General features: G+C 48.3%; 1 protein-coding gene across 1 annotated transcript in view; it reads left to right on the plus strand.

Moving 5' to 3' along the window:
• LOC144820341 (uncharacterized) overlaps window positions 1-15,115 on the plus strand; it is a 60,634-nt gene extending 45,519 nt beyond the window's left edge. The window contains exon 3 of the mRNA XM_078677909.1: window positions 15,071-15,115. Coding sequence (XP_078534035.1) covers window positions 15,071-15,115 — 45 coding nt within the window. The remainder of the gene's footprint in view (window positions 1-15,070) is intronic.
• Window positions 15,116-21,106: the final 5,991 nt, after the last annotated feature.

Raw genomic sequence — 21,106 nt, forward strand, 5'->3', positions numbered from 1 at the left:
AATTTATTCAAACAGCATTTGCAATACCGCAGCCTAATTTATTTCATTCAATAGCGCTTCAACACAAATATTGCGCCTAGTATCGTAGAGCCACCCTCACTGCCCTGCCAAGCTGCGCGTCGTTTCTCTGTCTCTCACTTTGGTAATACCTTCTGCATACTCTGTGTTGTTTGTACGTTTTGCCTGTTGACCCGATCTCGCTTTCCATTCCGACCACCAATACTGTTGTTGTGCTTCCCTGTGGCCCGCCTCCCCTCCCCGCTACCGCCTCCCTTCTGCCCCTCCCACGCTCCGCCCCCCCTCCTCTCTCCATTTATGACCAATGACCCAACGCGCAGCGTCCACCCGCTGCGGCCGCGCCGAAGGAGCGCCAAAGGTAAGCCCGTCTACGCCCGTCCGCGCCTGGACCGCACCCAACGCCAGACCCCCTGGTTCCCGCCTCACCCACCCCTCCCGCATTACTTACAACGCCTCTACCCTCCTAGCACTTAACCCCGGCCGACTCCCTAACTGCGCCCCAGCAGCACCAGGACACACCCATGGACCCTTCACCTGCCACTCCTGCAAATTCACCTGCATCAAGACCCACACCAAACCAACAAACACCAAACAGAGATCCAACAGCAACCACCTTAAATGCATCCTTCTCAACACCCGTTCGGTTCACAAACATGCCATCGACCTGTGGAATCTACTCGACACCACTTCTCCGGACATCGCCCTCCTAACAGAAACCTGGATGAATGCCTCTTCAGCTCCAGACATCGCCATAGCCATCCCGGACGGCTACAAAATCATTCGTAAGGACCGCACCATCCAAACAGGAGGAGGCATCGCCATCGTCCACAAGAACACCATCCGCGTCTCAACCAGCTCAGAAGACAACCTCGCTATCACCGAACACCTTCACTTCCAGATCCACACCGACCCCAAGACCACACTCAGAGGCACCCTCCTCTACAGGCCACCAGGTCCCCGCACAAAATTCAGCGAAGACATCACTGACTTCATCACCCCACACGCCCTCCCCTCGGAAGAATATATTCTACTGGGAGACCTCAATTTCCACCTGGAAAAGAGCAACGACAGTAACACTACCACCCTCCTGGACAATCTCGACAATCTTGGACTCAAACAACTTGTTAACACCCCCACACACTACGCAGGACACACACTCGACCCTATCTTCACCTCCAGCAATCATATCTCCTTCACTCATACCACACCCCTCCACTGGACGGACCACAGTTGCATCCACTTCATTTACAATAAGACCACGATCCACAACCACCCTCTACCAACTCTGCGAAGAAATTGGAACAAAATCAACATCGACCAGATCTCCTCTTCGCTTCTTCAAAAAAACCCTGCCTATTCAACGAACCCTAACCAAGCCGCTATCAACCTCACACAATGGCTAACCCAAACCGCCGACAAACTAGCACCCCTGAAAAAACATCAATTCAAGCAAGGAAGAATTTGAATTTGAATTTAAAAGGCTTGTATAGCGCAACGTACACCATTACGGTTTCTTGGCGCTTTAGCGGCATGCAATAAAACAGGGATGGGAACAATTAGAGTGGGAAGGCCTGAGTAAACAGAAAAGTTTTCAGTCCCTTACGAAAAAGGGAATATTGTTTTAAATTTCGGAGGTGATCCGGCAGGGAGTTCCAGAATACCGGAGCCAGATAAGAGAAGTTGGAACCTCCCCATTTTTTCCTGGTAAAACGGGGGACTTGCAATAGGGCCTGATCCGACGAACGAAGGTGTCTGACAGGAACGTAATTGGTTAGAAGAGAGGAAATGAAGGCCGGGGCCATTCCTAGTCGTGCCTGAAAGACCATGCACCCCATCTTAAAAAGCGAACGCTGCCGGACTGGCAGCCAGTGCAGTTCCTTCAACAGAGGTGTAGCATGATGGAACCGGGGAAGGCCATACACCAGCCGAGCTGCTTGGTTCTGCACAAGCTGGAGTTTACGGAGGCTGTATGCCGGAATGCCGTTGTAGAGGGCATTGGCATAGTCTAGCCGGGAGATGACCAAGGCAGACATAATGAGTTTAAGTGCCAGAGGGGAAAAGAAACGGGAAACAGTGCGGATAGTTCGAAGCATAAGAAAACAAGAAGAGACAACAGCACCAACCTGTGAGTGAAGAGTGAGCTGGTGGTTAATTTTTATGCCCAATGTTTTTACCGTAGAAGAAGGAAGGGGGGAGGTACCGAGAGTGGGGGGCCAAAAAGAAGAGTTCCAAGGACTGGGGGAGCCACCAGTAAGCACCAGCTCGGTTTTATCCGGATTGAGCTTCAGATGATTGTGGCTCATCCAGTCCCTGATAAAAATCATAATAGACTGAAAATTGGAGATAGCGTGAGGGGAAGAAGAAAGGTCAAAGACCAGCTGGAGGTCGTCCGCATAGTTATACACCGCGACCTCCCGCTGTTGGAGTGCAAAGATCAGAGGATAGATGTAAAGATTAAACAATAAAGGGGAAAGAGAGGAACCTTGGGGAACACCACAAGTGATCTTAACAGGGTCTGCCGTGAACTCTCCCAACCGGACCGCCTGTGTGCGATCCCGCAGGAAGGACGAGAGCCACACTAGTGCTGACCCTCCGATTCCCGCCGCTCCGATACGTGAAAGCAAGATGGAATGGTCCACCGTATCGAAAGCGGCGGAGAGGTCGAGGAGCACCAGGGCTTGATGTTTATTTTGGTCCCGACCCTCCCTGAGGGTGTTTAGGACCGACACCACCACAGACTCGGTAGAGTGTTTAGGGCGGAAACCAGCCTGGCAGGATGCCAGGCCTCCCGTAGTCTCAACATGGGAGCTAAGCACCGCGGCAACATGCCGCTCAAGCACCTTGCCCAGGTACGGCAGCAAAGAGATGGGCCGGTAGTTGGAAGAAATAGCTGAGTCGGCCCCTGGTTTTTTTAAGATGGGCACAATAGAAGCTACTTTAAGGGCCGGGGTCACAATTCCCTGTGACAGGGAACTGTTTAAGAAGATAATCGGGGGCTGTGTGCAGACCGAGAAGATTTGCTGCAGAATACGAGCCGGGCAGATGTCAGCAGGAGATCCCGACTTAACTTTTAGCAAAATTTCCTGGAACCTAGTTTCCGTGATGGGAGGAATTGATATTAGACTAAGCGGCAGGGCTGGTGGGCAGGGGTCGGCATAAGAAGCAGAGGGAGGGGGAATGTTATTTTTAATGTTAAGCACCTTATCCAAAAAGTAAGAATTTAATGAGTCACAGAGGTTTTGTGTAGGAAGGGGTTTGGATGTACTCCTGTCTGAGAAAGCTAACTCCTTAACTATCGAGAAAATTTCTCGAGGTTGATTCTCAGCTGCTAAGATTTTTGATGAGAAGTAGGTGGATTTAGTTTCAATGATAGCTTTCTTATAGTCCTGCCGTAGAGTTAAGTAGCGAATTTTCAGAAGGGGGCAGTATTCCCTTCTCCAAAGTCTTTCAGCGCGCCGAAGGGACGATTTCTTATCTTTGAGGTGGGTATCGAACCATCTGTTAGCCTCCTTAGGTCTTTTAATTGAGATCCGGCGTAGGGGGGCTGCAGAGTCGCAGCCTTCCGTAAGCCAGGTATCAATCCCAGTGGCTTGTGTTGACAGAGATAAGCCATCTAGGTTAGGCACTGTGGCTAGGAGGGAAGATGATAACGAGGTTAAGTCAACCCGGCTCCAGTTCCTGGCCCAGAAGTTCTTTTCCCGCGGAATCCTGGCTGGTAAGCTAAGATGGAGGGTAAAAGAAATGATGGCGTGGTCGGACCAAGGACAGGGAGACACTGCTACAGATGAGATAAGATAGTTTAGAGACCAAACCTGGTCAAGTACATGTCCGCCCGTATGTGTGGGAACCTGTACACGGGAGATAAAGTTTAAAGACTGAAGCAGGTCAGAGAATTGTTTCGAGGCCTGACATTCGGACGGATCATTAGGCCAGTAGTTAAAATCCCCCAATATAAGGAGGGAGGCATGATTAACCGTCAGCGTGGCTATTAGGTCCTGGAAGGTTGTAATAAAGTGAGGGGTATTCTGAGGAGGGCGATAGGCAAGTAAACAAATCAAAGGAGGAGAGAAAATATCAGAACGAGCTACCAGATACTCAACAGAGTCAATAAAGGCAGACGGGAGTAACCGGAAGTTGTACTCGGTTTTGGCGATGAGCGCCACACCGCCTCCCTTTTTCCCAGCAGGGCGGTCTACTCGAAGAGCCACATAGGTAAGGGGAAGAGTCGCTAAGAGAGCGGGGAGTGACGAGTCACCAAACCACGTCTCTGTTAAGCATAATATATCTGGCTTCTGGGTGTCGAGCAAGATAAATAGGTCCTGGTGATGTTTCACCGCCGACCTAGTGTTTAACAAAATAAAAGACAAAACAGAGGGAGGGGAGGGCGGGGAGGGGCGGAGTGTCGGGGTAGAAGGGGTAAGGCCAAGAGATGAGATGTTACTACTAATGACAGATGCAAGGGGCCAATCACCTTGTAGGAATTTCAAGCTAGTCGGGGAATAGGTAGTAATGGGGGCAGAGTGACGTGCCCCTCGCCCCGGCCGGCCGCGGACGGGCGCAGACGGGCTTAACTCAGGAAGCAAGAACGCCCCCTGGTTCAACGATGACCTTAAGATATCCAAGAAGCTCTGTCGCTCCCTTGAGAAAACTTGGAAAAAAGACCCAAACACTATCACCCAAGCCGCCTTCAAAAACGCCACCCGCAAACACCACCAACTAATCCGGACAGCCAAGAAATCAACACTCAAAGATCAACTACACAACAACGCTCGCAAGGAACTTTTCAACATCATCAAACAATTCACCAATCCCACCGCCAGCTCAAACGACATCACCCCCTCTCAAGCCCTCTGCGACTCCCTCGCCTCATTTTTCCATGACAAAATCGCTGAAATTCATAACAGCTTTGACAACCAACCCGCAAACGAGACCACCCCACTCACCTCCGAACTTGTACCTCCTCCGAACAACCTTTCCGACTGGAACCCAATCACCACTGAAGACACCATTCACCTAATGAACTCCATCCACTCAGGATCCCCTACAGACCCATGCCCCCATCACTTCTTCAACAAAGCAAACTCCGTTATCGCACCCCATCTCCGAGACGTCATCAACTGCTCCCTCAACTCCGCCACATTCCCAGAAAGCTGGAAACACGCCGAACTCAGCGCCCTTCTGAAGAAACCCACTGCGGACCCCACCGAACTCAAAAACTACCGCCCCATCTCGCTCCTCCCATTCCCTGCCAAAGTCATTGAGAAAGCCATCAACAATCAACTCGCCGCCTTCCTCGAAACCAACAAATCACTCGACTCCTCACAGTCTGGTTTTCGAGCCAAACACAGCACCGAGACCGCCCTCATCGCAGCAACAGATGACATCCGAACTCTACTAGACAACGGAGACACAGTCGCCCTAATCCTCCTTGACCTATCTGCAGCCTTCGACACAGTTTGCCATAGCACCCTGATACAACGCCTTAGAAACATAGGAATTCAAGGAAAAGCATTGGACTGGATCATCTCATTTCTCGCCGGAAGAACTCAGAGAGTCCGCCTCCCACCTTTCAAGTCAGAGGCCTCCGAAGTCATCTGCGGCGTCCCGCAAGGATCTTCACTCAGCCCCACCCTCCTCAACGTCTACATGAGCCCCCTCGCAACCATCGCACGTCAACACAACCTCAACATCATCTCCTACGCTGATGATACCCAGCTGATCCTCTCACTTACCAAAGACCCAATCGCCGCCAAAACCAACCTACGTGAAGGGATGAAAGAAGTAGCCGAATGGATGAAGCACAGCCATCTGAAACTGAACTCGGACAAAACGGAAGTCCTCATCTTAGGTACATCCCCTTCCGCCTGGGATGACTCTTGGTGGCCAACGGCCCTAGGAAAAGCCCCCATACCGACTGACCACGCACGGAACCTAGGCATCATCCTGGACTCCTCACTCTCGATGACCAGACAAGTCAACGCCGTCTAATCATCATGCTTCAACATCCTACGCATGCTCAAAAAAACATTTCGCTGGATCCCTACCGAAACAAGAAAAACGGTCACCCACGCACTGATCACTAGCCGTCTGGACTACGGAAACACCCTTTACGCCGGTACCACCGCACAACTACAGAAAAAACTCCAATGCATACAAAATGCTTCAGCCAGACTCATACTAGACATCCCTCGCAAAGACCACATCTCCGGTCACCTGAAAAACCTGCACTGGCTCCCCGTCAACAAAAGGATAAAGTTCCGTCTCCTCACCCACGCACACAAAACCCTCTACGAACTTGGACCGGATTGCCTCAACACGCGCCTTTCCTTCTACACCCCCACCCGCCAGCTGCGTTCGTCCAATCAAGCCCTCGCCGCCGTCCCGCGCATCCACAAAGCCACCATGGGGGGGAAGATCCTTCTCCTACTTAGCGGCCAAAACCTGGAATTCCCTTCCCATCCACCTCACTCAAAACCACCTAGACTTCAGAAAACAGCTTAAAACCTGGATATTCGATAAGTAAACCTCCCCCCTTCCTCGAGCGCCTTGAGACCCTCCGGGTATGTAGTGCGCTATACAAATTCGGACTTGACTTGACTTGACTTGACCGGAAAAGTACAAGTAGCATCCTGCACCAAGGAACAGGTAGGGAGCAAACCAACAAAAGTCCCCGCAGCATTTCAATGTTTGCCCGCTCTGCCGGGGCTGACCTGGGGTTAAATGCGCCTCCGGGCGCGAACGTATCGTTGGCGGCTTCCGCCGCTGGGCAGCATGGGATTTGTAGTCCCCACCTCCACTCTGCGGCCGCGATGGCTGTTGCGGCGGAGGGAGGGGGAATGAGGAGCACCAGCGATCCCACCGGAAAAGTACAAGTAGCGTCCTGCACCGAGGAACAGGTAGGGAGCAAACCAACAAAAGTCTCCGCAGTGTTTCAATGTTCGCCCGCTCTGCCGGGGCTGACCTGGGGTTAAATGCGCCTCTGGGCGCGGAAGTATCGTTGGCGGCTTCCGCCGCTGGGCAGCATGGGATTTGTAGTCCCCACCTCCACTCTGCGGCCGTGATGGCTGTTGCAGCGGCGGGAGGGGGAACAAGGAGCACCAGCGATCCCACCGGAAAAGTACAAGTAGCGTCCTGCACCGAGGAACAGGTAGGGAGCAAACCAACAAAAGTCCCCGCAGCGTTTCAATGTTCGTATTAGCTATGCCAATGCTTGTTGATATTGTGGTTTGGACCTTGTAGCCCGTGTGTGATATGTAATAATATGTTATGTTATGTCATGTCATGCCATTTTATGTTATGTTATGTTCTGTTAACGTTTTTATGTTGTGTTATTAATGTCTAAAAATGCAGACAACACACTGTGGAATTTTCTGACTCTAAAAGTAGATTTTTGAAAAAAGAGTTGAAACTAATAAACCAGTTAATAAAAACCCTACCTCTGGTTAGGTTTCAAACATGGAATGCAGCATTGCAGATTCTACAAGAACAAGACCTGCCTAACCCACTCCCACCTCCACTAAGTCTGGCACCGGTATAAAAGGTATCATAGAAAGTATCCCGTAGAAATTCACCCCGAGCCATAAAAAGGATTTAAAGAGGACAATCTTTTCCTCAAATTGATGAGATACTCACTGTATTTACTGAAGAAAACGTGTGTAAAATACAGTATTGTAAGATGATAGAGGCTGCATAACTAGCCCATGGACATAATTTATAAGGCGCGCTGGGACCCATAGCTTGCTATTTGCTGCCCCTGACACTACATTTGCCACTCCCTACCTCAGAGGTGGCAAAATCAGTGCCAAGAGGACAGCAGCAGCTCCCTTTCCTTATTTTCCTGCCGTTTTTCATTACAGTAATAATTAATATTAATTGTAATGAAAAAAATGGAACACACTAAAAAAAGTATGTTGTGTGCATGCTCGCGGGTGAGATCGCATTTATGTGAGAGAGCGTTGTAATGTTGGGGGCCCTGGGCCCTCATTGCTCGCAATCACTGACGCAGACACAGAGGGCTACATGGTACAACTGGCCCAGAGCACGTGGGCTCGGCCTCTTTTATTCAAGCTGTGTCACCTGACCAGTGACATCAGTGGTGGGTGGGTGTTTAGTGTAGGGCATACAGAAAACGACTAGACCGTGTCCTGCTGGACACTACATCCCTCCCAAACTTGGGGAAAAATGAAAACAAAGCAAAGTCCAACCTGTGGGAGAAAAGTACTGTTCGCAAAACCCCACGACAAAGTTCAGCCTGTGGGAAGGAAACAATACCACAATATAACATTGGACTCGATTTGAAACGAGTCTCTTTGGCGGCTTGCAGGCCGCAGATAGTGTAGTTACTGCATCCATGAACACAGTTAGTTGTGGCATGGTTCGCAGTTGTTTGGCGAGTCCTGTCTTCTGTCTATGCCGCCTGGACGTTGTTCTCGGTCTTGCCTTTGCTTGACACCACTGGTGACAGTTGGTAGTTAGAGAGAAGGGTGAAATGATATGGATGTTATTTGTCCTCTAGGTTCTCCTCTTCAGTCCTGAGTAGGTGCAAACATCCCTCTCACTAGGATGCCCCTCTCGCCGGTATTCCTCTCTTACAAGATGTCCAGGAGGACCTCTTTGCCAGGCTTCCACTGGACTGGTGTTGTCGGTCATGTTGCTCCACCATAGCTTTCGGGCCGTGAGCGGGGCGCTCCACGATCTTCACCGTTGTGTCCTAGTTCCGCCTGAAAGTTATGCTGTTGACTCTTTTCCTGCATGCAGAGCTTTCCTCTCCATGGGTCCTGCAGACGCGCAGCTGTGGATCTGTCTTTCTTGCGGGACTTGTTGCCACCAGAGTCCCTTGAGGCCTCTGCTTCTTGGGTTGCCACGGGGTGGAGTGGAGTGGTCAGTTCCTCAGCCGGATGTGTGAGCACTCTAGCCATCCAATCTTCCGCTCAACCCCAAAGGTAGATTGTTGCCAACAGTCCAACTTGCCCTCTTCTGCGTTCGCCATGTGGATGGATGGCTCGTAGGTAGATATCTTTGACTTGTGCCGCCGGTGTTCTTGCCAGGCCTTGTTCTTCAATGCACTCTAGTGTTCTAGTGCAGGTCACCATCTTCTTCTTCTGGTGTGTGTGTGTTGACTGGACACACCTCTTCTCTCCTTGTGATTCCTAGTGGCACCGTGGCACTCACTACCCTTCTTCTCCTCCATTCCTTTCACGATGTGGTTGGTCCCTTTTCTTGTCTTCAACCACCCAGGCCATCTCCGTGTGGCGTGCACTCCACTCGTGTCTCCCTGGTTGTGTCCTACCCTTAGGACACGCCTTCTCTTGTTCCGATGACCAAAACCAGGCATCGCACCTTTCTTCCTGTTGCTCCTACTTTACTTTGGGTCTGTGTTATCAGACCTCTTCTGGGTCCCGTCCATGGACCACTTCATGTCAGTCTTCATGTCAGACTATTCAGTTACTTTAGCTTTGACCTTCTGGCATGTCTTCGCAGTCGTGACCATCTGACTGGTCATCTTCTCCTTTTCTTTCCGGGCAACCATCTGACTGGTCATCTTCTCCTTTTCTTTCCGGGCAACCATCTGACTGGTCATCTTCTCCTTTTCTTTCCGGGCGACCATCTGCCTGGTCAGCTTCTTCCTTTCCTTTCGGGCGACCCTCTGACTGGTCCGCGTCTTCTTTCCTTTCCGGGCGACCATCTGACTGGTCATCTTCTCCTTTTCTTTCCGGGCGACCATCTGCCTGGTCCGCGTCTTCCTTTCCTTTCGGGCGACCATCTGAATGGTCCGCGTCTTCTTTCCTTTTCGGGCGACCATCTGACTGGTCATCTTCTCCTTTTCTTTCCGGGTGACCATCTGCCTGGTCTGCGTCTGGCGATGACTTTCTGGCAAGTCATCTTCGCTGTGACCTACTGACAGGTCTCCGAGGACGCGATCCCCGTGCCTCTCCGTCATGGTGGCCTGGAGTTCCTTCACTCCTTGCGCGGTCCTGCGCAATGCTGTGCTGTCCTGAGGTGTGGAGTTCCTTCACTCCTTGCGCGTTTCTGCGCAGTGCTGTGCTGTCCTGTTGTGTGGAGTTCCTTCACTCCTTGCGTGTTCCTGCCCTGTGTTCTGGCGTGTTCCTGTGGTGGCCTTGCGCTGCAGTTAGTCATTTCACAGTGACCGCGGTGGTTGCCGTCCTCGGCTTGTGTTGCTGCGGGCTAATCTTGGGTACTGTCCTTGTGACCAGGGCTGTGGTTAAAGGCAGGGTTTCATGCTGGGGAAATCACTGGGTTCAGTCAGTGTATTTGCTTAGTGGGTGCAGTACCTTTGATTGGTCCCGAGATGGCAGTGTTGCTTTCCCTGTATTCCTTGGCCGGTTTCCTTGCTCGTGAGATTTGGATCCATTTCTTGTCCCTGACTCGGCCCCTGTTTTTCCTCCACACGAGCGAGCGTCGTTGGAGCAGCCGGGTTTCATGGCCTGCCTCCCCAGCTGCTCCCTGTACACACGGGGATGTAAGATGCCACATGGGGCTCCCCACGGACTCCGGTCTTGCTGCGGTCAGTGGCACTTTGCACGTGCCTTTCTTTTCTAATCCTTGTGTTTCCGAGCAGGCTTTCTCCCTTCCATGGGCTGCGTGCTATATGGGGGTTTGGTGCTGCATGCCACTCTGTCTCCCCCTCATTGTTTGTTGCGCTGGGGAGTTCTGGCTTTATGCCGGCAGTGTTACTCTGGGCCTATGCTTACGAGGCGAACCGCCTCGCTGCCTTCCCTTTTCACGGGCTGCGTGGGGGTGTTGCTGGCACCGCTCTTCGGGCTGCGAGGATCAGCCGCTTCTTTCACCCACGGTGCTGGGGTTAATGCAGGCGGTCACCGCCGGACATCTCTTCCATATGTCGTGGGTTTTCTGGGCTGCGCCGGGGGTGTAGTGATGCGGTTGCCGGCTGCGGGCGGGGTGCTAGATTTTCCATTTCCCCCTCCCCCACCGCCGCAGTCACACGTCTCACGCCGCGCGGGGAGTGACTAATACATTACCCCGGGTGGGCTCCGCTGAAGGTTCAGTTCATTGCGGGTAGGCTCCGCTGAAGGTTCAGCTCATTGCGGGTGGGCTCCGCTTCAACTATTCGGCGCCCGGCAGCTCTTCCCACGCTGCGGGCACCTCGGGGATCGGGATGGCCTCCCGCTGACTTCAGGGCAGGGCCCGGCAGTTTTCCATATGCTCCCTGCCTCAGCAACTTCACTCACACGCTGCACGGCGGGGTAGGGGTCGTCGCATGCAGGCCGCAGTTGGGCTGCGCTGGCCTCACTTTGCTGGGGGCTGATAGCCGGCGTCGCTAGCACTTTAGGGGGCACAGTCAATGTTCGCAGATTATAGCGGGTGGGCTCCGCTTTCGGTGCTTGGGCTCACCTTCGGCAGACGGGCCTTCACCTTCCACGCGGGTGGGCTCCGTGGAGGTCTCACCGTGGTTGCCGCGTCTGTAGGGCATCCAGTTTCAGCTCGGTGGCGGCCGATGCAGGTGGACTCTGCACGGCTCTCTCTTCACCCCAGGCAGGGGGGCTCAGTCGCGGCCGACGCGGGTGGGCTCTGGTTGGTCTGCTCTTCACTCTGTGGGGGTCACTCTCTCGTGGCCGACGCGGGTGGGCTCCGGTCGGTCCGCTCCTCTTCACCCCACGCAGAAGGTGCAGGGTGGGCTCCCGGTCACCTTCTTGTCTGCAGGCAGGCCCGGGGCTCGACTTACGCCCTGCAGGCCTCTCGGCGGACGGCGCTGCTTCCCTGAGAGGTTGCCCTCCACATGGGCAGTTCCCTTTTCCTTTCTGGAGTTTTTCGTCGTTTATATGCGGCACGCGTGGCTAGCGTCCGCCCTCCTCGTCGCCAAAGTAATGTTGCGGGCCCTGGGCCCTCATTGCTTGCAATCACTGACGCAGACACAGTGGGCTACATGGTACAACTGGCCCAGAGCACGTGGGCTCGGCCTCTTTTATTCAAGCTGTGTCACCTGACCAGTGACATCAGTGGTGGGTGGGTGTTTAGTGTAGGGCATACAGAAAACGACTAGACCGTGTCCTGCTGGACACTACAAGCGTGTGTATTTGTCAGCATGTGTGAATGAGAGTGAAAATATGTGAGTCAGTGACAGGTAGTGAGTGAAATTGTGTGTGAATGAGGCCCATATTTACTATTCTTTGATGCAAGACAGTGCTGCATCAAAGTTGCGTCCCTTGTGTCAAAGGCAGACAGTAAAAAAGCACCATATCTGCTAAGATGGTGCCTTTTTTCTCTCCTTGTGTGCTGGTGCACTTTTAGGATCCATGTGCCAACAAAAACTCCTTTGCACTATAATGCAAGGGTTTGTGCCTTTTCTGAAGCTTCGGATTTGTAATGGAAGGCATCCTTTCCAGTACAAAAACTATGCTTTGACACTTTTCCCAGTTTCTATGAGTGCTGTACAATACAGCACACGTGTAAAATTGGAAAAACTTGAAGAAATAAAAACAATTCTCCTTGTTAACACTGCCTTGAGGAGGCATAACATTTTGGTGCAAATTTCTGCCTATCAATGTTTGGTGATTTCATGGAAATGCTTATGCAGAACCTATTAAACACCCTTTGGATGCAAAGTAATGCAAATCAGCACTTAGCGCAACTTTTCCTTACATTGGGATAATATCCAATACAAATTCTGATTGTTTTCGAAAGAAAGTAAAACCCACCTTAACCCTTTGCATTGGTTTGTGTCATAAAAGTGATGCAAACCCGGTGCAAAGCATTGGTAAAACTAGGCCTGAATGTCAGTAAGTATGAGTGAGTGAAAATGAGTGGTATTAAGAGTGAATACGAGTGTGTGAGAATGACTAGAAATGAGTGTAAGGTAATGTAAGGTAGTGAGAGTGAGCATGAATGAGTGCAAGTGAAAATGAATAGGTGAGGGTGAGTGAGATAATGAGTGTGACTGAGTGAATGTTCATATGATTCTAGAAAGGTTGTTGTTGGCCCTGAAATACTCAAGGTAATCACCCAGGTCACCCAGGGCAAATACTAGTGCTAGCATACTTATTAGCATGACAGACAACTGTGACAAAATACTGACAATGGCACAATGGGGTTAATTATTGGCCTAAAGGGAACCAATGGTAAACTACTGGCACTGGCACACTAGAGGTAATTTATGGCACTGCCATACTTGAGAACATTCCTGTCATGTGGATACCAGTGGAAAAATGCTGGTATGAGCACAATGGAGGCACTTCTTGGTATGGTTGGTTTCAGTGGAAGACTAGAAACCATAAAGGGAAACCTGGGGTATAGCAGGGTGGCAACCATGACAAAATGCTAGCCCTGACATACTGCGGTAATATTTGACACCATACGGGTCACCTATGGTATACAGATGTCATAAATGGCAACATTCTGGCATTGGCATGTTTTGTCATTTTTTTATATAAGGGGGCATCCATGGAATGGAGGCAATTTTTGGCATGTGGGGGGAACATCCCTTAAACAAATGGGGTCAACTACTGGGAAACATCAGGTTTTATTGGCTTGGCACAAAATGAAAGGATTTTAACATTTAATAAGTGCCCTGTCAGTCCCTATGGTATTTTAGCACATTTATGTGAAAATGGTGCTATAAAATGCACTTTCACTCCATTTAAAAAATATATACTCTTGGGGAGAAACTCCCTAAGAGAGATCTAGCTTACATGCTTTGCGCTCTCATTACAAATGCAGGAAAGTAGTATTCCAAGAACTTTCAAAGTTAAAGTCAGCACCATAATAGAAGTCGTATCTAAAATTGACATTTGTCTGTTTTATGCTGTTATACTAATCACGCAGTGTTGGACCCGTCTGCTTCTGAGAGTCCCCTCACCAATATGATTTCTTTTGTTCCCCTGAACCTCCCAAAATTTGCCGCTTTTTATTTGTCTACCAGGACCTTTTTGTGTGTTGTTTCATGGGGCTAGGTGTTCCTTGACACCCAGTTGCTCACAAGGTTTCTGGCACCTATGTACAAGGCGCCTGGCGAAACCTGTGGACATGAAAACTGAGGTTGGCAACCTGTGTTTGTTTAACCTTAAAATGGTGGACACATATCTTCCCTCATGTGAGTGACTCCCATTGGAGCCTCCTTGAACCCTGACCTTTTGAGGTTTTGGCGCCCTTTCTGGTTGGCGCGCTTTCCTGACAGGAATTTCATAACTTTCCTCAGGTACACAAAATGGCTGCTCCAGAGCCCCAGTACGGTGGCTCTGAGTGACCAAAAGACACCTCAAAAGTGCCATGCCATTGACACAATATTATAATTAAACAAAACAGATGCCAGTGCCGAGAGATTCGCTTCAAACCTAACCAGGTCACAGAAACAATTGTTATGAATGTAACATAAACAATTTGCGTAACGAATTGCAGCATATGAATTTATTAATACTTCTTTTTTAGTTTCTTCACTTTTTTTTACACACAAGTATTCGTGCATGGAAATACAAAAATTCTTTTATATACAGACTATATACAAAAACGATTACCACAATAAAAATTGACGTATACACACTTCAAACATTCTTGGCCGTGCAATCACCTAAACCATTCATACAAACAACAAAAAAGCAGTGGTTGGTCTTGGTGTCACATAGACTAAGGTTATAAACTCCAGGGAATAGTCCTTATCGTTTTACAATGACAGGGTCTTTGATAGAAAAACTCAGAAGAGTAACCAAGAACTCGTATTATTCACTAACAGCCGTTGTGAACAGAGCTTTTTAAATGACCCAAGACCAAATGGGTCGACGCGTTTCAAACCCCGCAGAGTGCCGGGGTTCTCATCAGGACCACAAATGATGCTGCAACAGATAAGAAGACATAGCTTTAGAATCGTGATCTATGAAAAGAGACTGGACCCCTATGCTACATACTGGCCGCCTTGTCATACCTTAATTCCTTTGTTTCAAATCCTCATTCAAAAAAGTTGTATTTCCCGGGGAAGTGCGTGCGGAAGCTGCGAAAGGGTGAGAAGACAAACAAACGCTACATTTAGTCAAAACATACACCCACTGTGTTATTCCCTCATGTGTCCACTCTCTCATTGTAGCGATGTACCTGCTCGGCCAGTGGCGTATGGATCACCGAAGGGTAGATCTCGTGGCAGGCGCTTGAGGCGGGGGGGCGAGTCACTCCGCTATGGACGAAAAAAGGAAGTCAGAAGTGCTAACCACACGCATGGTTCCTATGATTGAACTACGTTGTCGGTGTGAGTGCGCCACATACCAAAAGCCGTGGATTGAGCACTTCAGACGGGAAGGCTGCGTGCTTCGCCTTCACTCGTTTCAGTGATAGCGGCCGTCTCACCAGTTGCTTCCTGGTTTGTAGACCTTGGCTCGGTGGTGGTTCTGGGAATTGTAGTGTGGTTAGTTGAATCGGGTGGAACAGCCCGGTGCAGCTAGGTACTGGCCTGGCGGAGGTGAGGGGGTGGAAGGGATCGTATGTGTCAGAAAGGGCGCCCTCTGTGGGGTGTGAATTAGTGTGATATCACGCTGTGAAATCACTGCTCCACATCACTAAGTACTGAGCCTTAAACTCATCAGACATGAACTAATTGTTCGGTTTGTAAATCTCTGAGATTTCATTGAGGCCCCTTGGTGCAGTATTAAATTTCATAATAAGTAGCGCCTCACGCTGATATAACGTTGCGCCCACATCTCCTCCACGCGGGTCCCTTTCTATTTTGGAAAGGACTGTCCATCTCAGGTCCGTTTGTTGGTGTTTGTTACTTATCCAATGGTTGACCAAAGGGGCATTCTCAATTCCTCTCCGAATTCTGGATTTATGTTGTGTTATGCGCTGTCTCCCTTCCTGCGTGGTTTTCCCTATGTAAACCAACGGGCATGGGCACACAATCGCATAGACGACATTTCTGGTCTTACAGTTCGTGAAAGATTCATGTTTCCAATGAATGTTGTTGAATGTGAAAACTGAATCCTCTATTGTCTCTTCACAGCATGTGCAAGTCCCGCACTTATGGTGTCCTTTGGTTGGAGGAAATCCAAACAAACTTCTTAGTGTTGGAGTCTTTTCAATCGGGAGAGCTGATCTTACAATATGGTTAGCCACACTTTTCTCCTTTTTGTAGGCGAATAATGGTGGTACTGCGAATTCCTCATGTAGATCTTTCAATAGATGCCAATTAGACATTATTAGTTTTTTATGTTGGTTTGCTGCTGGACAAAAGGTCGTGACACAAACCAGTCTTTTCAGATCCTGTTTAACTTTCCTTTCCAGCAATGTTTCTCGTGGTATCCACCAAGCTCTTTTAAGGGAGTTTTTTAGTAATTTTTTAGGATAACCCCTCTGGATCAGGTGCTCCTTTAGAAGGCCTGCATGTTCAAAGTACTCCTCTTTCTTTGAACAATTCCGACAGATCCTGAGAAATTGTCCGAACGGAAGGTTTTGTCTTAGTCTGCTTGGGTGATTACTAGAAAAATGTAAGGCTTTATTTCTGTCTGTTGGTTTGCGAAATAGAGTGGAGCATAAACCTCCTTCTTGGGGTTCCACTTTGACGTCCAGAAACGTGATGGATTTGTCGGATGCCGTACACGTGAACTTGATATCATTCGTTCTTGAATCCAGCCACCTTACAAATTCATTGAGTTCTTGATGTCCTCCTGTCCAGATGAGAAAAACGTCATCAATATAACGCATATAACTAGATATGCAATGTTTGTATGGATTATTGTTATATATAAATTTGTCCTCAAAAAGTCCCATGAACATCACTGCTAACTCAGGAGCGAAGGGACAACCCATCGCCACCCCCTTTATTTGATAAAAAAACTCAGAATCGAACATGAAGAAGTTTTTTTGCAACGCAAATCTTGCCAATCCTAGAATGAAATCTGTCGGGACCCTCACTGGTCTTTCCCTGGAATCCAAAAAAACTGTCAAAGTTTCAAGAGCTTGTTCTTGCGGGATTTGGGTGTAAAGTGAAATCACATCTAGAGAGACTAAAAGTTGTGTATTACAGTCAAACTGAACAGTTGCTAGCTTATTGAGAAAAGCCGTCGTGTCTTTAAGGTGGGCTGGGATGGTTTCAATAAACGGTTTTAAAAAGAAATCGATATACTTCGCCACTGGTTCCATAAGAGACTCGCAGCCGGAAACAATAGGGCGGCCTGGTGGATTGAATTCATCTTTATGCATTTTGGGCAAAATGTAAAAGACAGGGGTTCTAGGGTTTTTATTTTGTAGAAATGCCCGTTCTTTTTGCCCAATGATGCCCTGTTCAAAGCCTTTGTCGATCATGTCAAAGAGCTGATTTTTTATTTCCGTAGTGGGGTCCTTTCCGATGCGTCTGTAGCATTCGTTATCATTTAGTTGCCGGTGGACTTCTGTTTTATATTTATTGATATCCCAAATTACAATTTCTCCTCCCTTATCGGCCTCTTTAACGACCACTGTCTTATCATTTTTTAACGTCAATAAGGCGTCTTTTTCGGCTTTTGATATGTTGTATTTGACGTAACATTTCTTTTTTTCAATTGAAGAAATTCCTGAAAGAACAGTACGCTCAAACGTCAGTACCTCCTTAGGAATTTTGAAGCCTGTTGGACAGAAGGTGGATTTTCTCTTGAGTCCTGTAACCTCTTCTGGTTGCTCTTCTTGCACTTCTTGAAAAAATGTTTTTAACCGAATTTTGCGGCAGAACTCAAGTGTCTCTAGTTTCATTTTAACAAAGTCTGTCGGTCTAGATGGAACAAAATTTAGACCTTTAGTTAAAATAGCCATTTCTGCTATTGTCAAGGTCCTATCAGATAAGTTGAAGACGGGTGATTTATTTAGTTCTTGTAGAACTGTCGGCGGGTCCTCATCTCCCATGGCTGAGAAAAGCGGATCCGTCCCCTGCCTCTCTGTTGGCCTCGCCCTAAAAAAGGCATTTGATTTTGTTGTTGTTGTTGTTGGGGTTCTGATTGGTTGCCTTGTCTGTTCTGAAGCACTCTGGTAGTATTATCAGATTCACTCCCCGACGAAGAAGTTGTATCTGAGAAGGTCAAGAATTTCTGACGGGATCGTCCTTGATTATCCTGTAAGAATCTCCGTGACTCTGTACGTATGTAAAAATCCTTGTGCAAATAGGGATAGACGGACTCCAACGAAAAGTTCTTTTTGTCTAGTTCAAACTTATTGTTTTTTTGTGTGACCGTGAAATCCTTAAATTCCAATATTTCCTTGTCGATTTTCTCCAGAAGTGTCTTAGAGTCAGTGATCAATTGATTGTTTTCAATTTCACTCTGCAGAATAGCTATCTCATCCAGTTCTTTTAATGATATTCTGTGAGCAGTCTCAATGGTGAGGACCATCAAGTCTCTGCTACATTTGGTTTCAATCCCGCTGAAACCTTTTTTGTAACCCGGGTCGTCTGTAAAAACTACTGGGACGTTACGAATTTGTAGTCCTGATGGGATCGTCCCTGCCCGTAGGTGTTGTAGCAGGAAGTGCCCGTGAAGGTCAGTCCTGATTTGCTTTTTGCGTAGCCTAAGTAATTTGTCCGACTCGTTTTGGGTATTAGCTGTAAGACTAAGTGCTGCCGACGCAAACACAGGGGGGTCTCTTATTAGATTCTGAATATGTTCCTCGCTATAGGCAAGTGTGTCTTTTTCAGCCATCACACAATTGTGTAGACAATAAACAATACAAAGTGCACAGAAACAGAAGTGAATCGATAAATAACAAAACAAAACAAACTAGTCCTACATGCACTTGTCCATCCATGGACCAACCCACTTCAACTAACACAATTACCCTGTGGCAGCCACTTCTCTGCCCAACAGGACCTCGCGAGCTTGGTGCCTGCTCTAAAGTCAAAAAACACAAAGGGCCTTGACTCACAACTCAGCAGGGCTGAGCCAACAATAGTATAATTAAACAAAACAGATGCCAGTGCCGAGAGATTCGCTTCAAACCTAACCAGGTCACAGAAACAATTTTTATGAATGTAACATAAACAATTTGCGTAACGAATTGCAGCATATGAATTTATTAATACTTCTTTTTTAGTTTCTTCACTTTTTTTTACACACAAGTATTCGTGCATGGAAATACAAAAATTCTTCTATGTACAGACTATATACAAAAACGATTACCACAATAAAAATTGACGTATACACACTTCAAACATTCTTGGCCGTGCAATCACCTAAACCATTCATACAAACAACAAAAAAGCAGTGGTTGGTCTTGGTGTCACATAGACTAAGGTTATAAACTCCAGGGAATAGTCCTTATCGTTTTACAATGACAGGGTCTATGATAGAAAAACTCAGAAGAGTAACCAAGAACTCGTATTATTCACTAACAGCCGTTGTGAACAGAGCTTTTTAAATGACCCAAGAACAAATGGGTCGACGCGTTTCAAACCCCGCAGAGTGCCGGGGTTCTCATCAGGACCACAAATGACACTGCAACAGATAAGAAGACATAGCTTTAGAATTGTGATCTATGAAAAGAGACTGGACCCCTATGCTACATACTGGCCGCCTTGTCATACCTTAATTCCTTTGTTTCAAATCCTCATTCAAAAAAGTTGTATTTCCAGGGGAAGTGCGCGCGGAAGCTGCGAAAGGGTGAGAAGACAAACAAACGCTACATTTAGTCAAAACATACACCCACTGTGTTATTCCCTCATGTGTCCACTCTATCAGTGTAGCGATGTACCTGCTCGGCCAGTGGCGTATGGATCGCCGAAGGGTGGATCTCGTGGCAGGCGCTTGAGGCGGGGGGGCGAGTCACTCCGCAATGGACAAAAAAAGGAAGTCAGAAGTGCTAACCACACGCATGGTTCCTATGATTGAACTACGTTGACGGTGTGAGTGCGCCACATACCAAAAGCCGTGGATTGAGCACTTCATACGGGAAGGCTGCGTGCTTCGCCTTCACTCGTTTCAGTGATAGCGGCCGTCTCACCAGTTGCTTCCGCTTTTCTCAGCCATGGGAAATGAGGACCACCGACAGTTCTACAAGAACTAAATAAATCACCCGTCTTCAACTTATCTGATAATACCTTGACAATAGCAGAAATGGCTATTTTAACTAAAGGTCTAAATTTTGTTCCATCTAGACCGACAGACTTTGTTAAAATGAAACTAGAGACACTTGAGTTCTGCCGCAAAATTCGGTTAAAAACATTTTTTCAAGAAGAGCAACCAGAAGAGGTTACAGGACTCAAGAGAAAATCCACCTTCTGTCAAACAGGCTTCAAAATTCCTAAGGAGGTACTGATGTTTGAGCGTACTGTTCTTTCAGGAATTTCTTCAATTGAAAAAAAGAAATGTTACGTCAAATACAACATATCAAAAGCCGAAAAAGACGCCTTATTGACGTTAAAAAATGATAAGACAGTGGTCGTTAAAGAGGCCGATAAGGGAGGAGCAATTGTAATTTGGGATATCAATAAATATAAAACAGAAGTCCACCGGCAACTAAATGATAACGAATGCTACAGACGCATCGGAAAGGACCCCACTACGGAAATAAAAAATCAGCTCTTTGACATGATCGACAAAGGCTTTGAACAGGGCATCATTGGGCAAAAAGAACGGGCATTTCTACAAAATAAAAACCCTAGAACCCCTGTCTTTTACGTTTTGCCCAAAATGCATAAAGATGAATTCAATCCACCAGGCCGCCCTATTGTTTCCGGCTGCGCGTCTCTTATGGAACCAGTGGCGAAGTATATCGATTTCTTTTTAAAACCGTTTATTGAAACCATCCCAGCCCACCTTAAAGACACAACAGCTTTTCTCAATAAGCTAGCAACTGTTCAGTTTGACTGTAACACTCACCGGAGCTTGGAACTGGTGCGGTACTCTGCTTTGCTGTTGCTGGAACTCCTCCTCATTCATTTTGACCTGTGCTGCTTGAAGGGAGCTGACGCTCAACTAACATCGCTTCGTGGTGCTGCCTCCCCTTGACTCGCTGGTGTGAGCGTGAGCTGCACTCCGCACGCTCTGCCTGTCGCTCCCAGCTAGAGTCTAAAGGGTAGAGGCCAGGGTGTGCACTGAGAGCGCACCTAGCCTGGGGGACTGCGAGGACCAGGATTCCTAGCAGGGATCAGCTGGTTCCTCTTCCCCCAGGC

Source organism: Lissotriton helveticus, chromosome 2_1 (assembly GCF_964261635.1).
Source record: "Lissotriton helveticus chromosome 2_1, aLisHel1.1, whole genome shotgun sequence".
NCBI lineage: Eukaryota > Metazoa > Chordata > Amphibia > Caudata > Salamandridae > Lissotriton > Lissotriton helveticus.